We start from the raw sequence: 14,082 nt of genomic DNA on the forward strand, positions 1-14,082 counted from the left end.
AATAGAATTTAAAATGTCAATCATACGTTGGAATTATGACGCCATTTTGCACCTCAATAATGGCACATTCGTTTAAATTCCACACACTGCAACCTAAGTCCTCTTGCTAAATCACAACGAAAGATTTTAGATAAAAGACCATGGCTTTCTCAGTCAGTAAGGTTATGAGTCCAATTATCCTAATTGTTTTATCAATACAGTAGGACTATCGACGTAAACCATACACAGTTTAATCTTTACACGTTTTGAATCAACTTAGCATGCTAGCAAGCGTTTCTCATGAGAAACGTTAGAACTAAACTTCATTAAGAGCTCATGAAGACTGCTATTGGCAAATTTATACAGCCTAGTTCTAGACCCCAGGCGCCACCACTTCCTCATAACTTCGATAACAAAAAATATCAAAGGGCTTGAATACCTAGAATATTTGTTTTCTGCTCTGCATGGTCTGAGGCAATGTTAACTCGCATAGCTGCTAGCTGCTATCAGTTAGCTGCAAACTGTTAGCAGCTAGCGCATATATCGGCCACTTCGCAAGTTAAACTTAACATTACCCCAGCTGTTAATGAAACCGAATGTACAGTTTTGCACAAATGCTGTTAGTTCAACCTATACTGTAAACATTTGACACATTAATACATACTGTAAACTTACCGGACAGAGCAAGTCACTGGTGAAGCTGCATTACACTCCCATCCCAAAAGTCAGCCACACCGTAACACTGCCGACCGTTGGCTGTGGAATCCAGAATGCTCCCTCTGCTGACTGTGCGCGTGTGCACTGCGTGAGTCCAGTTTACTCAGGTCTGAGTTGTGAAGCTTACTCGTGTATCTCAAGTTTTAGACCCCATTGATGCAAGTTCGGCACATTACTAATGTTACTCTAGTAAGAACACTAGGTCAGCCTTTAGTAAGTAAAGTATACTTGTGTTACTGCAGTAAGATGTAATGTTATTTTTTACAGTGTACATGTATTCATCTGCTAGGCTGCACATGGCGATTAAGCACATTGTGCAAGAGGCTTCCTATTCCTGGGATCATGTCCCCAGTATCCCAATACCAATCAATTCTTGAAATACAACTCCATGACCAACAAAAGTAATTGCAAATACTTTCATATGTTACACATTTTATTCAGTTCCCTTACTGTGAAACTGCAAAGGTGACGTGTCTGTGACATTATGTGAACTCTGCACCTGTGCATAACATTACATAAAATAAAAGACAATGTTCCGTAACCAGAGGAATATTATTTACATAGAGTAACAGCAAAGTATTGATCAGTTGATCAAAAATAAATGCCATAGTAAGTAAACACGTACATAGTAAGTAAACACGTAAGGGATCATGAATCTTAATTGATCATAAGTACCAGTTCCAGCTTCGATGAACTCCCCTTCCAACCCTGGTGCTCAGGAAAGTCAACAATCATGTTATCTGGCCCATTGAAAGCTGTCAAAGAAGACCCATGTGTTATTTGGAATTGCTCTATACAGACCCTTTCAACAGACAAACATGTGCATTCCTAAGACATTTCCAGTAGCACAGAAAACAATATTGAGCTAATGATAAGGGACAAAGAAAGTTTAAAAATGTATATTTTAAAGGAGACATTTTGTAGAGCATTAAGTTAAAGTGTAATTCATTTTCATTTCAAAGTATCTGCTTTGGTTATCCTCTTGGAGCATATGGAAAGGGTCTAAATGAATGCAAATAAATAATTTACACCTGTATTACAGTGTGATGAAATGAGTGTAAATGTCTAAGAGCCTCACCTTTTAGCACGCCCACACCATCGACAGGGATGGTATAATTGTGGTCATAACCGCAACTACTTGCAGCCTGTCCAAATGAATGGCCAAATAGTCTGGAAGGTTCATCAAAAATTCTTCCAGCACTTGGTGCAAAGCCTGTGGCCGGATTTGAACCAAACCCAATAAAATTGAATGACTGTGGCGGATATGGACGACAACTCTTGGAAATGGTCTCAGGAGTCTTCAGTATGACTGTGTCCATGACCATGAAACCTGTGACTATAAAACAAGCAGAGATGATATATGTCAATAATATCTGAGAAACAACTTTCACCTGCTACTTAGCTATTAGGTGTTGATGCAGTTACACACAGTTAAAAGCCATGTCGTTCTTCTCAGCACAATATCTATTCAGATTCTCAAGCCATACTCAAGTGCTTTGATGTCTGTTTTGTTTTCATGTTACGAAACATGCATGTGTTTTTTTATAATTCAGTTTGGGCCTGGTGCTTCTTGTACTTGTGCTGTTTACTGGTGTTGCGTGTCCTTGATGTGAGCTTTTGCCTGCTCAACAATAATAACAAAAACAATGCTTGAACATTCTATTTGGTTCCCAATCAACTTCTTCTGCATCAAGATAACATATGGAATGTTAAAATGGAAGCCTTGTGGGGCCAACTATGATGCTGATAATGGAACTCTCTTGAAAGGGCTTTGTTGCACCTGCCAAATGGTGTTTGTTTGTTTTGACATCAGCTGTGCCTGACTTCCACTGTGTCTGTGCGGACACTATTTGTGTCGTCTATTGATCTGTTCCTTTTGCTTTTCTTCATGTAAAACACGCTGCCTTAGCTCTGTGTTGTGCTGTATAAGCCTTGCCCTGAACATCTGGACTGTTTTTGGACTGTGGCTTTTTTCTTCATGCCTCCATGATAGGACTAAATTAAATTCTGATCAGCTCTCTCTGGTCTCTACTTCTCAGTCCAGGTTTGCCTCTCTCATCGGCATGTAATATCGTTTAAAAAAAAAAAACGTACCTTTGAATACTGCCTGGTGGAACTCTTTTGTTTTCTCTCTCAGAGATGGAGACACTGATTTCATTACTTCATGGAAGGAGAACTGGGATTCAAAAGTCACCTTGGGAAGGGTCTCAGCCACAGATGAGGAAGTGAAGTGTGATTGGAAACTCTACAGGAAAGCAAAGGGACAGAACTCACAAAAGTCTGCAGGGGACAATATACTTATTACAAAGAGCAAGCCTGGCAACCAGAAAACCAATAAACTTAGCCAGGAGTCTCCATAAATGAACAAAAGTTGAGGTACCTGAATGAAATCAACGGGGTCCTCTATTGGCTGAAGTTTCTCCATCTCCGCATCTCTGCTCTTCAGTTTAGTGATCTCCAACTCCAGCTGCTCCAGGAGTCCTTCAGCTCGACTCACCTCTGCCCTCTCCTGAGCTCTGATCGACTCGGTCACCTCAGAGCGCTTTTGCTCCATGAAGCTGATCAGCTCAGTGAAGATCCTCTCAGCGTCCTCAACAGCTGCCTGTGCAGAGACCTGATGGAAGATGGGGAGGCTAATCTCGTCATATCTTGTTTTCAACCACTAGTTGCACTGTAATTCTATATTCTATATATTATATTATAAATATAATTTTCTAAATTCTATAGGGAGCAAAAAACACATCCACATTCACATGTGAAACACATTCACACATATGCATTAAGATACACATGAAATAGTTACATTTCTACATATGAAAAGTGTGCATATGCATGTATGAGACACATTGACAGCCATGTTTATCAGTCACCTGCAGAGACTTCAGAGCCTGTTTAACCTCCTCCACCTCCTTCTCCCTCTGCTGGATCTGACTGGGGATATCTCCCTTCAACTTCACCAGCTGCTTCTGTGGACGCATGCATATCCCATACCTTTAGAGAACATTTACGCAAAGTACAAAGACAACCATACGCAAAATACTGACCAAAGCCTTGTTATTTAGATTCATCGCTATTCTCAATCTGAAATTCAATAAACCAAATAAGGTACCACATTTAATGATGGGCATAGTCTAAAAATAGCACAATGTACGAATGCACAACACATTTGCTTGTTGACTAACTTTGTCCACCATTAGGTCCCAAAGTATGTGTGTGTGTGTGTGTGTATGTAAGAGAGAGAAAGAGAGACTGACCCAACCTGTTTCTCAGTCCGTTCGGCAGCAGCTGAGACAGTCTTATGCCCGTTGTGGTCGTCCATGGAACAGAGCATACAGATTAACTGCTGGTCTGTGCGACAAAACAACTCACTAATCCTGTCGTGCTGAGAGCAGATCCTGTCTTGTAGCTGTGAGGTGGCATTCACCAGCTTGTGCTTGCTTAGACGAGGCACTTCATAGTGAGGCTGGATGTGAACTTCACAATAGGAAAGCAGACATGAAAGACACGACTTGATGGCTTTATGTTTTATCCCAGTGCAGAAATCACACTCCACATCGCCTTTGGCGTCAGAAGAAACTGTGACATTAGATCGGAGTTCTGTCTTCTTTAGTTTCTCTAACATATCAGCCATCATTGTGTTTTTATGAAGAACAGGCCTTGGAGTGAAGGTCTCTCTGCACTGGGGGCAGCTGTAAACACCCTTCTGAGCTTCTTGATCCCAGCAGCCTGTAATGCAGTTCAAACAGAAACGGTGTCCACAAGGAATAGTCACCGGGTCCTTCAGTAGGTCCAGACATATAGAACAGTTGAACTCATCCTGAAACATTGAAGCAGTCGCCATTTCTCCTTATAAACAAACACTTGCGCTGGCTGCAAGTAAAGCTACATAGGTTTCGTTTCATCAGAAGTGGGAGTTAGTGTTTGTTTCTTCCTGTTTCTGTGTGGACACAAACCTTAAAGGCACAGAGCAAGATAAGTATAAGTAAGTATATATACTTTTTTGATCCCGTGAGGGAAATTTGGTCTCTGCATTTAACCCAATCGGTGAATTAGTGAAAAAGTGAAAGATGGCAGAATTCTACAGAGAAGAGTTCTACAAGATGGCGGAATTCTACAGAAAAAAGTTCTACAAGATGGCAGAATTCTACAGAAAAGAGATACATCTTAGACATGCAACACAGTCAAATAATCTGTTTGCTTATAACAACAAGAATATAGACTCCTGTATGATTTAAAATAAATAATAATTACACACTTTTTGGAATATAACGACAGCAAACAGTAAAATAGTCACATACTTCATTTTTTGAATACTTTATTTTCTACAAGTTCTTCCTTTTAATCAGATAATGTTTTGTTGCTATTATGGTGCTTGTGAGGGACCGGGGCGACTACCCCACGTTTAGGGAGGTGCGCCACTGGATTAGGTGGTGTTGAGGGAAGGCAGGAGACAGCAGTTCCGTACAAAAATATTATCATTTATTGTCCATAAACAAACAGGCAGATCCAGGAGCACAAACATGAAATGCAGGGTTCTTCAGTCTACAAACATATACCGTGCCATAAAACTAGGCACCAGGAACCTTCTCGGCTCCCTGTCCAAACAAGGCAACATTTGGACATACATACACAGCAATAAAACAAACTGAGTGCAGGTGAGTGTGTTTGGGTGCAGTCCATGCAGGTGTGGCACAAGGCAGTTTTTCAAACGTTTGTCATAGGGGAAAAGGAGAGGACTCCTTTTTCACAGTGCTATAATGTACTAAATGTTGAATTATATTTGTAATCCTTCCTGGTTCTATGTGGTTAAGTTTAATACACTCTATCTAAGTCTGTTTCAGAAAACTATTGTGTCATAAAAAGAAAGAAAAGTTGTCCACTGCCAGACCATTCAAAAAAAAAACTTCAAAAGTAAGAAGCCATGGTTAGTTATGCAAAGCACTACCAAGACCACTGGAGAGGTATTCTGTTAGTGGGCCTCTACCTCAGTATGTGCTGTAAGTCATGTGATGACTGATCCCTAACCACCACACTACATCCTATTTAGGGTTGGATGGATGAGTTCACTAAAATGGCTGCAGGGGCTAACAGGATGAGCCAACAGTATGGAATCTATTGTCACAATTACTCCTCAGTGTGATCAGATACATTACATCACTATAGTGCATAAGAATTTCGGATTTTATTATTGTAAATGTAAATGCAAAATCACCATTACAAGAGACTGTTTTGCATTCAATAATTTTATTAGGAATGTTTCATAAAGCAAGAGCAATAATATGTCCATTTAAAGGTACTGTATATGGAAAGCCTCTGCTTATTTGACTGATAAACACCAAGAATAGCAATTAATAAACTAGAAACTGGACCTAATCAAATGGTTACATATAGAGTAAAATGCATTATTTTTTACCTTCCTATGCAATCCGCATCACATGAAAATAAATTCAAGAGCAACTTAAACAACAAAATCAACTAAAAAAGACTAGAGATTTCTACAACTATCTCACATTACATTAATAAATGAGGATGGTTTGTAACAAAAGGTACATAAAATACTAGTAAAGTAGGAATGCTGTGGTTTTGTCAAAAATGTCATTGTAAGAACACATGCAACTATACTGTAAGTGATTCTGATTTTTAATGTATTGCTAATACCAGTTCCAGCTTAGATGAACTTCCCTTCCAGCCAGAGTGGTCAGGGAAGTTAACCATCATCGAATCTGTCCCTGTCAAATCTGAAAGGATCAATGTGTCATTGGAATTGCATCATCATAATTGTACACTTAATGTTAAGTGGAATGTTAAGTGTACAATTAACATTTGTAATAGACAAATGTAATGTTAACATTTTAAATATCACCACTGAATCATTTCCATCTATTATAGCATGAATTGATGTAGGTGCAAATCTAAGGGCCTTACCTGATACCACACCCACATCACTAACACTGATGTTGTAACTGTGCTTGTACCCACATTTGCTGATGTAAGTGCTGGCATATTTACAATTCTTGAGAACGGTCTCAGGAGTCTTCAGTTTGACTGTGTCGCCCTTCATGAAGCCTGTGACTAGAAAAGGAGCAGAGACAGTCATGTGTGAATAATGTCTGACTAACAGAGACCTTCTCTGCTACTCTACCGCTGTCTCCTGCTACTGGGACGTTGCTAATCCGCATGCCCAACATGTTCCTCATCACCTGCAGTTACCTACAGTTACAAGCCATGCCATGCTAAGCCATCCTGACCATACTATCTCTTCAGATACTGTACCAACAACTGAAGACACAAATTAATTTCAAGCGTTAACAGCCTCTGAGGGGCTAAACTGGATTGTTTTTGCTCATATCCTCCTCACATCAACCATCTGACCGCTAATTACCTGCTCATGTCTATTTTATAGTGCCTCTTGGGACCAGGAGGGCCTTGCCCACACTCATCCACTAACAGCACAAGTCTGTTGTCAGGGTAGTGACATTGCCTGTATTCTAAAATGTCAACTCTTACATTGTGATCTTTGTACTGTGTGTGATCATTGCTGGTTACTGACATCACTGTCTCTACCTGACAGCTCCTTGGATCCACCTTGTATACTTAATTTTTTTGTTAACTGTATTTGTAAAGAATGCTTATTAAAAAATCTAAAAAGGTGTTCATCTCAGTGTAATACATTTGTTATCTTTACTGCAAGATTTGTAACATATTATTCTAATTCCAAGGTTTTTTCTTCCTATCGTTTATTTTCTTTGAAATCTGTTTTTTTAGGCCCGTCCTTTTTAATTTTCATTTTTTCCCTCTCTGTTTCTTTTGTAATACTTTCAATGGTTAAAGTATGTGAAAGGTGCCTTCTCAACATTGCGTCTAGAGCCAAGCTTACAGTAGGTCTGGCCTTATGGGCCTATGATGCATGATGCTGAAGACACCTACCTTTATGTATTTCCTGGTGGAACTCTATTGTTTTCTCCCTCAGATATGGGGAAACTTCTTTCAATATTTCACTGAAGGAGAACTCTGGTTCAAAAGTGACCTCGGGAAAATCCTCAGATGTAGAAGCGAGATGTAATTTGATACTCTGCTGGAAAACAAAGGGACGAGTAATAGACCATAAGGGTCACACTCCCAGGCCAAATCCAAGTTTTTCACTCGATGTGACACATATCTAATGGTGCTAAAAAAGTGTGAAAAGTGCATGTCACATGAAATCTGACATTTTCAATTCTGATTTAGGCCACTTTCATATGTGGTTTGATGTTTTGCAATAGAACATGCAAACTGGACAGTAGAGATGCTCCAATATGGAATTTTAGGGCCAATAACGAAATGAGGGCTTTAAAAAATATTGGCGCAAATTATTGCCTGAAAGTCTGTTATCGGAAGGATAATAATATTTTTTTTTTCACTTACCAGCCAATAACGTATCGGCCACCGATATATTGTGCATCCCTATTGGACAGTTATTGGAATTCATGCAACTTTTACGTCCTTGATTGACATTCATCAGAATTCTGGTGTAACATTTCACTGGAGCACCAAAGAGGTTTGGAGCTTGCTCTATGATGTGTGTTATCCCATCACTCAGTCAGTTAGTAAGTCAGTTGGGTTTGGTGCATTCTGTGCGTTAGTTTGTTTGTTGTTGCTTTGCACATGGGGTAGGAATCTGATATTGGCTAAATTGACTAAAACAATGTGAACCACAGAAAAAAAATGGATTTGAGCAACAAAAAAAAAAAACAGAATTGAGCGGTGTGACCTAGCCTTATTGAGGACAGAGGGCGGTGGTAGCATAGTGGTTAAGGAGCTGGGCTAGAATGTAGTAGCCTGAAAAGTTGTGGGTTCAATACACAGCTTTCACCATTGTGCCCCTTGAGCAAGGCACTTAAAGGGGTGGTTCAGGATTTTGGACATAAGACCTCATTTCCAAGTAAGCAAGTGTGATATTTATCAGTGGAGACCGTTTTCAACACGTTTCATCCAGTCCTTCTAATTGCAGAGTTCGCAGGTGCTAGGCTAGCGCAAGTCAACGGTATGTGCTAGCCTGCCACTAAAAACAGTCTTATCCACTCCCTATCCACCCCTTTAACCCCAAGTTGCTCCAGGGATAATATAATTGACAAATGTTAAGTCCTGGATAGGTGTCTGCTAAATTAACAAATGTAAATGTAAATGTAAAAAGGTGCCATCAACATCTGGGACTTTCAGCCAGTGGTCCATCTATTACAGATACCTGTAGGAAATCAACGGGGTCCTCTATTGGCTGAAGTTTCTCCATCTCAGCATCTCTGCTCTTCAGTTTAGTGATCTCCAACTCCAGCTGCTCCAGGAGTCCTTCAGCTCGACTCACCTCTGCCCTCTCCTGGGCTCTGATCGACTCGGTCACCTCAGAGCGCTTTTGCTGCATGAAGCTGATCAGCTCAGTGAAGATCCTATCAGTCTCCTCAACAGCTGCCTGTGCGGAGACCTGTAAACAAGACATAAAGACTCAGTGCATGTCAATTCAAAGCATTTCCTCAAATGCTTAGTGACGACAAAGTCCTTTTAGGCAAGTCCCTCCACTCGGTGGACATATTGTAATGCTTTTTGGGCACTTATCGGGCATCTATTTCGGGCAGAACTGCGCATGCGCAAGGCTTCATGAATCACAAACCTCGCTCCAGCTGCATTACTGGCACGATGCATTCACAACACACCACATGATTGGCACAATGTATTAACATGTGAACTTTTGTCGGCGAAAGGGGCGGAATATGTGTAGACAACTGCCGTGTTTGTGTTACGAACTAACCCCATACATTTCTAAGGGAGTGCGGTGTCTCCTCATTAGAAAGTAAAATGTAAATCAGGTTTATAGGTCAAGTATACTTGCGTATACAAGGAATTTGCTCTCTGCATTTATCCCATCATTGAATTAGTGAACACACAGAGCACACAGTGAACACACAGTGAGGTGAAGCACACATTAAAGGAGAGTGTGAACGTACTGTATGTCTCCTAGCTCATCTCGGCTTGTCCCCTTCCAGTAACTGAAATTGATGCATTTCCACTGAATTATTTTTGGAATCTGATCCCTTATCATACCTGTGTTGTCCTTTAACCTGGAGCAGTGAGCTGCCTTGCTACAGTGGCGATCAGGGAGCAGTGAGGGGTTAGGTGCCTTGCTCAAGGACATTTCAGCCGTGGATGTGGGCATGAGAGAGCAGTAAACAGAGTTCCCACTCTAAGAGAAATGTAAAATTCCATGACTTTTCCCCGAGTTTCCCTGACAAAAAACTGAATTTCCATGACCTACTATATATAATGAAAAGTATACCAACCAAAGATTTGAGAACTTTTGCGTAGTGTTCAAGAATCAGATGAATAAATGGGCATTGAACAGGGTTCATACTCTAAGTCAAATATAACATTCCATGACTTTTCCCTGACAAAAAACCAGAATTTCCATGACTTATTAAATAAGGACATCACCGGTGATTTCAGAGCAGTCGTGTAGCATTCAAGTCGTGTAGCATTCAAGAATCTTTAACTTTTTTGGAGCGGGTATTGATTAAACAAAGTTAGGCTACTCAAGCAAGCAGCAATGCTAATATCCAGGCATACATGCATGGAAATATTTGTATTCATATATTTTGTTAAGTACATTTTAAACAGTTACAACAATATTCCCTGATATTCCATGACTTTGACCCTAAAATGATAAAATTCCCTGACTTTCCATGTCTGGAATAGATTTTCCAAAATTCCATGATATTCTAGAAATTCCATGACCCGTGGGAACCCTGATTGAATAAAAAAGTTGAACTAACTACAACTACTCAAGCAAGCAGTAAAGCTAATAATCATATATACACCAATTCTGAGTGGAAATATTTATTTGCATTAATGTATTTTGGCAAGTAGGCTACATTTTAAACTGCTACAACAAATTCCATGATATTCCATGACTTTCCATGTCTGGAATAGACTTTCCAAAATTCTATGATATTGCAGAAATTCCATGACCCCTGAGAACCATGACTCAACCACTTCCCCCGCCCACATTTTTCCTACTGGTTCTATTCCAAGTCCGAACCCCAGTATGCCACTGCTGCCCTTGGTTGAGCTCCGCTCTCCCATGCACACATCCATGGCTGAAGTGCCCTATAACCCCTCATTGCTCCCCAAGCGCCACTGTAGCAAGGCAGCTCACTGCTCCAGGTTAGTGTGTGCTTTTGGTTGTTTGTTATTGTTTCCTTGCCTTCCTACTATGTAAAGCAACCTTGGGTTTGAGAAAGGCGCTATATAAAATAAACTTATTATTATTATTATTATTATTATTATTATTATTATTATTATTCACCTCACTCTGTGTTCACCGTTTGCTCTGTGCGTTCACTAATTCACTGATGGGATATGCAGAGACCAAATTCCTTGTATACGCAAGAAGGCCTAGGCCTACTTGGCCTACCTGATTTATTCTGGTTAAGAGCATTCTCACACTGGAGATGTTAGCAAAAACAGACACCAGGCATCCGCGTACTCCGTCTCGCCTGTAGGATGCAGCCCAGAACAAGAAAAAAGTTCGGTGTCTGGCACAGTGTTCACCTGCAGTGACTCCAGAGCCTGTTTCACTTCCTCCACCTCCTCCTCCTTCTGCTGAATTAGACACCGGTTGTCCTCCTTCATCTCTTACAACGTTTTCTGTGGATAGATTTACACAATGTATAAAATAGCTAGGCAAAAAATTCCCATTAGCAAAACACAAATTTGACTTTCAGAAACAGTTCCTTACAGACCATCTTTAGCAAGCGAAAGTGACATTCCTGAGCTGTAACTTGCTGTTAAACTTTAACGAAGTTATAAGGCTGTTTTGTACACGAAAATACTGTTTGTTTTGTTTTGTTGCCAAGCACGTGTTTAATCTGACTGGAAGGGTGAAACAGAGAGAACACTAACCTGCTTTTCAGTTCGTTCTGCTATCGCGGAGACGGTTTTATGCCCGTCGTGATCATCCATCGAGCAGAGCAAACAGATCAGCTCCTCATCTGTGCGGCAAAATACGTCAATGATTTTGTAATGTTGGGAGCATATCCTCTGTTGTATCTTTGTGACATTCACTAATATGTGCTTTTTTAAGCAGGCCACTTCATAGTGAGGCTGGATGTGAACTTCACAGTAAGATCCCATGCACGTAAGACACGACTTGCTGGCTTTCTCTTTTGTCTCAGTGCAAAAATCGCACTCCACATCATTTGCTCCAGTACAGCATACAACCTTATCGTCAGAATGGATTTCAGTTTTCTTCAGCTTCTCCACCACTTCGGTCAGCATTGTGTTTCTACCCAGTACAGGCCTTGGGGTGAAAGGCTCTTTGCACTGGGGGCAGCTGTAAACACCCTTCTGGTCTTCTTGATCCCAGCAGCCTGTAATGCAGGTCAAACAGAAACTGTGTCCACAGGGAACAGTCACCGGGTCCTTCAATAGATCCAGACAGATTGGACAGCTGAACTTGTCCTGAAATACCGAAGCGCTGGCCATTTCACCTGCTCATAGACACACGTGTAGGCAGCTGGTTACAAAAGTCAGTAAGGTTTCGTTTCATCAAAAGTGGGAGTGTGTTTATTCTTCGTGGACGCAACTTTTAAAGGCACAGATCAAAAGATAGTCCAGATAGTCTAATAATGCAATTATATTATTATAGGCCTACAAATCTGCTCAACACAAAAATCTAGGTTAGTCTGATTTTATCTTCACATCTCACCCACAGCCTAGTGGTTCTCAAAGTGTGGAGGGGGAATAGAGACATGACAGGTGGGGCATGAAGCCGGGTTTTGTTTTGTTGACAGGTGGATTTTTTTTTTTTTAATCTTTAAAAAAAAAAAAACTTTTTGCCTATTGAAGATTGTAGATTCCAAAATGAAACAGCCACAAACAAACTGGAAACAGTCCAATATATACATTAAATTATAATTATTATGGCTATTAATTCTGACTATGGGTCACCTATGAAGTAGATCTGGTAAAAAAAAAGTTTAATCATCATTCCATATCAATGCTTAAGAATGTAACTATAGCAGAGCCGGACAGTAACGGAGTACATTTACTTGAGTACAGTACTTGAGTACAATTTTGAGGGATCTGTACTTTACTCGAGTAGGCCTATCATTTTTGGGGAGTACTCATGACTTTACTCAAGTACATTTGAGAGGCAAATATTGTACTCTTTACTCCACTACATTTCTATCCATAACTGTGAGTACCCGTTACTACTTCTAAAAAAAAGGAAAAAATAAAAATCTCGGAAACCCTCATTTTGTTGTTTCCCTCTCAAACATGATTGGATTGTGCAGGTGCCACTGATCGGGACAGCCTATCAGCAATCACCTTCAGCTTTCCGCCAAAGTCAACTCCATGGTCAGACCATGGACGAAACAATGGATGAAGACGCAGCAGGTCCATCCCGGGAATGTGCCAACCTGTGGCCCCACCTCGCCAGACTATTTACATTTTCTGAACAAGTTAATGATAGTTTTCGTTTCAAGTGTTTTAATTACAAAATAGTATTTTGTATTTGAAATATGTATTTCAAATAGGCTACATGTATTAGAAATACTGCCCATCCCTGGCAACATGGTAAAAAGATGAAAATGACTTGATTTTACTTCCAATTCATTTTACATTCTCCAAGGTATAAACACTAACATTTTTCATAACTCCATGTAGGACGTTTCTGTACATAAATGTAAGCACTGTGGCAGTAGTAATGCAATATAAAAACAAGTACTTCAGTACTTTTACTTAAGTAGACATCTGACTGTTTAGCAAAGGGTATCTGTACTTTTACTCAAGTAATGAAGCTGTGTACTCTGTCCGCCTCTGAACTATAGCAACTATAGTAGGACGAAGGTTGAGCCTGGAAGCAGGCTTCGCAACAATGGAATCAACTGTAAACAAGCTAACTGTCCACAGGTATCACTGTTAGGGCCAAATAAAGGTGTAAAACAAACTGAACTGAACAAACTGAAGTCGGCCGCTAAAGCATGACTATTGCCTATAGTGGCAACCAGGTGAAAAGTGGGATAACGGCCTTCAAAGTGTAGGCCTACCGTTAAGCCGGGTTCACATTATGCGTTATGCACTGCGCTCGCCGCTAGGTTAGGCTATATGGTTGAGGTAACGTCCCAAAGATTTTTGTCGCCAGGCTCAAAATAAAATATCTGTGATTTACAGCCCGGCGTGGTCAAAGTTCATTATGGTTAAATTTCGACCATGGCACGCACAAGATGCAAAATGTTGCTTGCTTTGCTCAGTGGCAGGCCAGTTGTTACTCGCGCAAGCCATTGAAAACTAGATGTACCGCAGAGTGGTACAAAATATGACCGCCGCCCAGTCCAGCACATTTTGTCCACAAAA

General features: G+C 40.4%; 1 protein-coding gene and 1 pseudogene across 2 annotated transcripts; both read right to left on the minus strand.

Moving 5' to 3' along the window:
• Window positions 1–973: 973 nt before the first annotated feature.
• Window positions 974–4,620, minus strand: LOC143100224 (E3 ubiquitin/ISG15 ligase TRIM25-like). Of its 2 annotated transcripts, XM_076263196.1 has the most exons (6): window positions 3,956–4,618; window positions 3,567–3,662; window positions 3,077–3,310; window positions 2,791–2,941; window positions 1,775–2,032; window positions 974–1,451 (listed from the first exon to the last, which is right to left on the minus strand). In XM_076263196.1, exons 1-6 carry the CDS (start codon window positions 4,535–4,537, stop codon window positions 1,354–1,356), a joined length of 1,419 nt encoding a protein of 472 aa, XP_076119311.1. In that variant the 5' UTR covers window positions 4,538–4,618; the 3' UTR covers window positions 974–1,353. The 2 variants fall into 2 exon arrangements, with proteins under 2 accessions (XP_076119311.1, XP_076119312.1); XM_076263197.1 differs by lacking the exon at window positions 3,567–3,662 and having other exon boundaries at window positions 3,956–4,620.
• Window positions 4,621–5,033: 413 nt separating this feature from the next.
• Window positions 5,034–12,438, minus strand: LOC143100216 (E3 ubiquitin/ISG15 ligase TRIM25-like; annotated as a pseudogene).
• Between the last annotated feature and the right edge of the window lie 1,644 nt (window positions 12,439–14,082).

This window comes from Alosa pseudoharengus, unplaced genomic scaffold (assembly GCF_046254945.1).
Source record: "Alosa pseudoharengus isolate Yale_2024_CS ecotype anadromous, Long Island Sound unplaced genomic scaffold, YU_APseudo_1.1 YU_APseudo_1.1_scf_3, whole genome shotgun sequence".
NCBI lineage: Eukaryota > Metazoa > Chordata > Actinopteri > Clupeiformes > Clupeidae > Alosa > Alosa pseudoharengus.

What these genes read in the sequence shown, in the direction of transcription:
- LOC143100224 (XM_076263196.1), bottom strand. Translation starts at nt 4,537, where the DNA reads ATGGCGACTGCTTCAATGTTTCAGGATGAGTTCAACTGTTCTATATGT. An exon ending in ACCCCGTTGATTTCATTCAG is followed by an intron (nt 2,942 to 3,076) that starts GTACCTCAACTT and finishes GCTTTCCTGTAG; the next exon opens with AGTTTCCAATCACACTTCAC. An exon ending in TGGTGTGGGCGTGCTAAAAG is followed by an intron (nt 1,452 to 1,774) that starts GTGAGGCTCTTA and finishes CTTCTTTGACAG; the next exon opens with CTTTCAATGGGCCAGATAAC.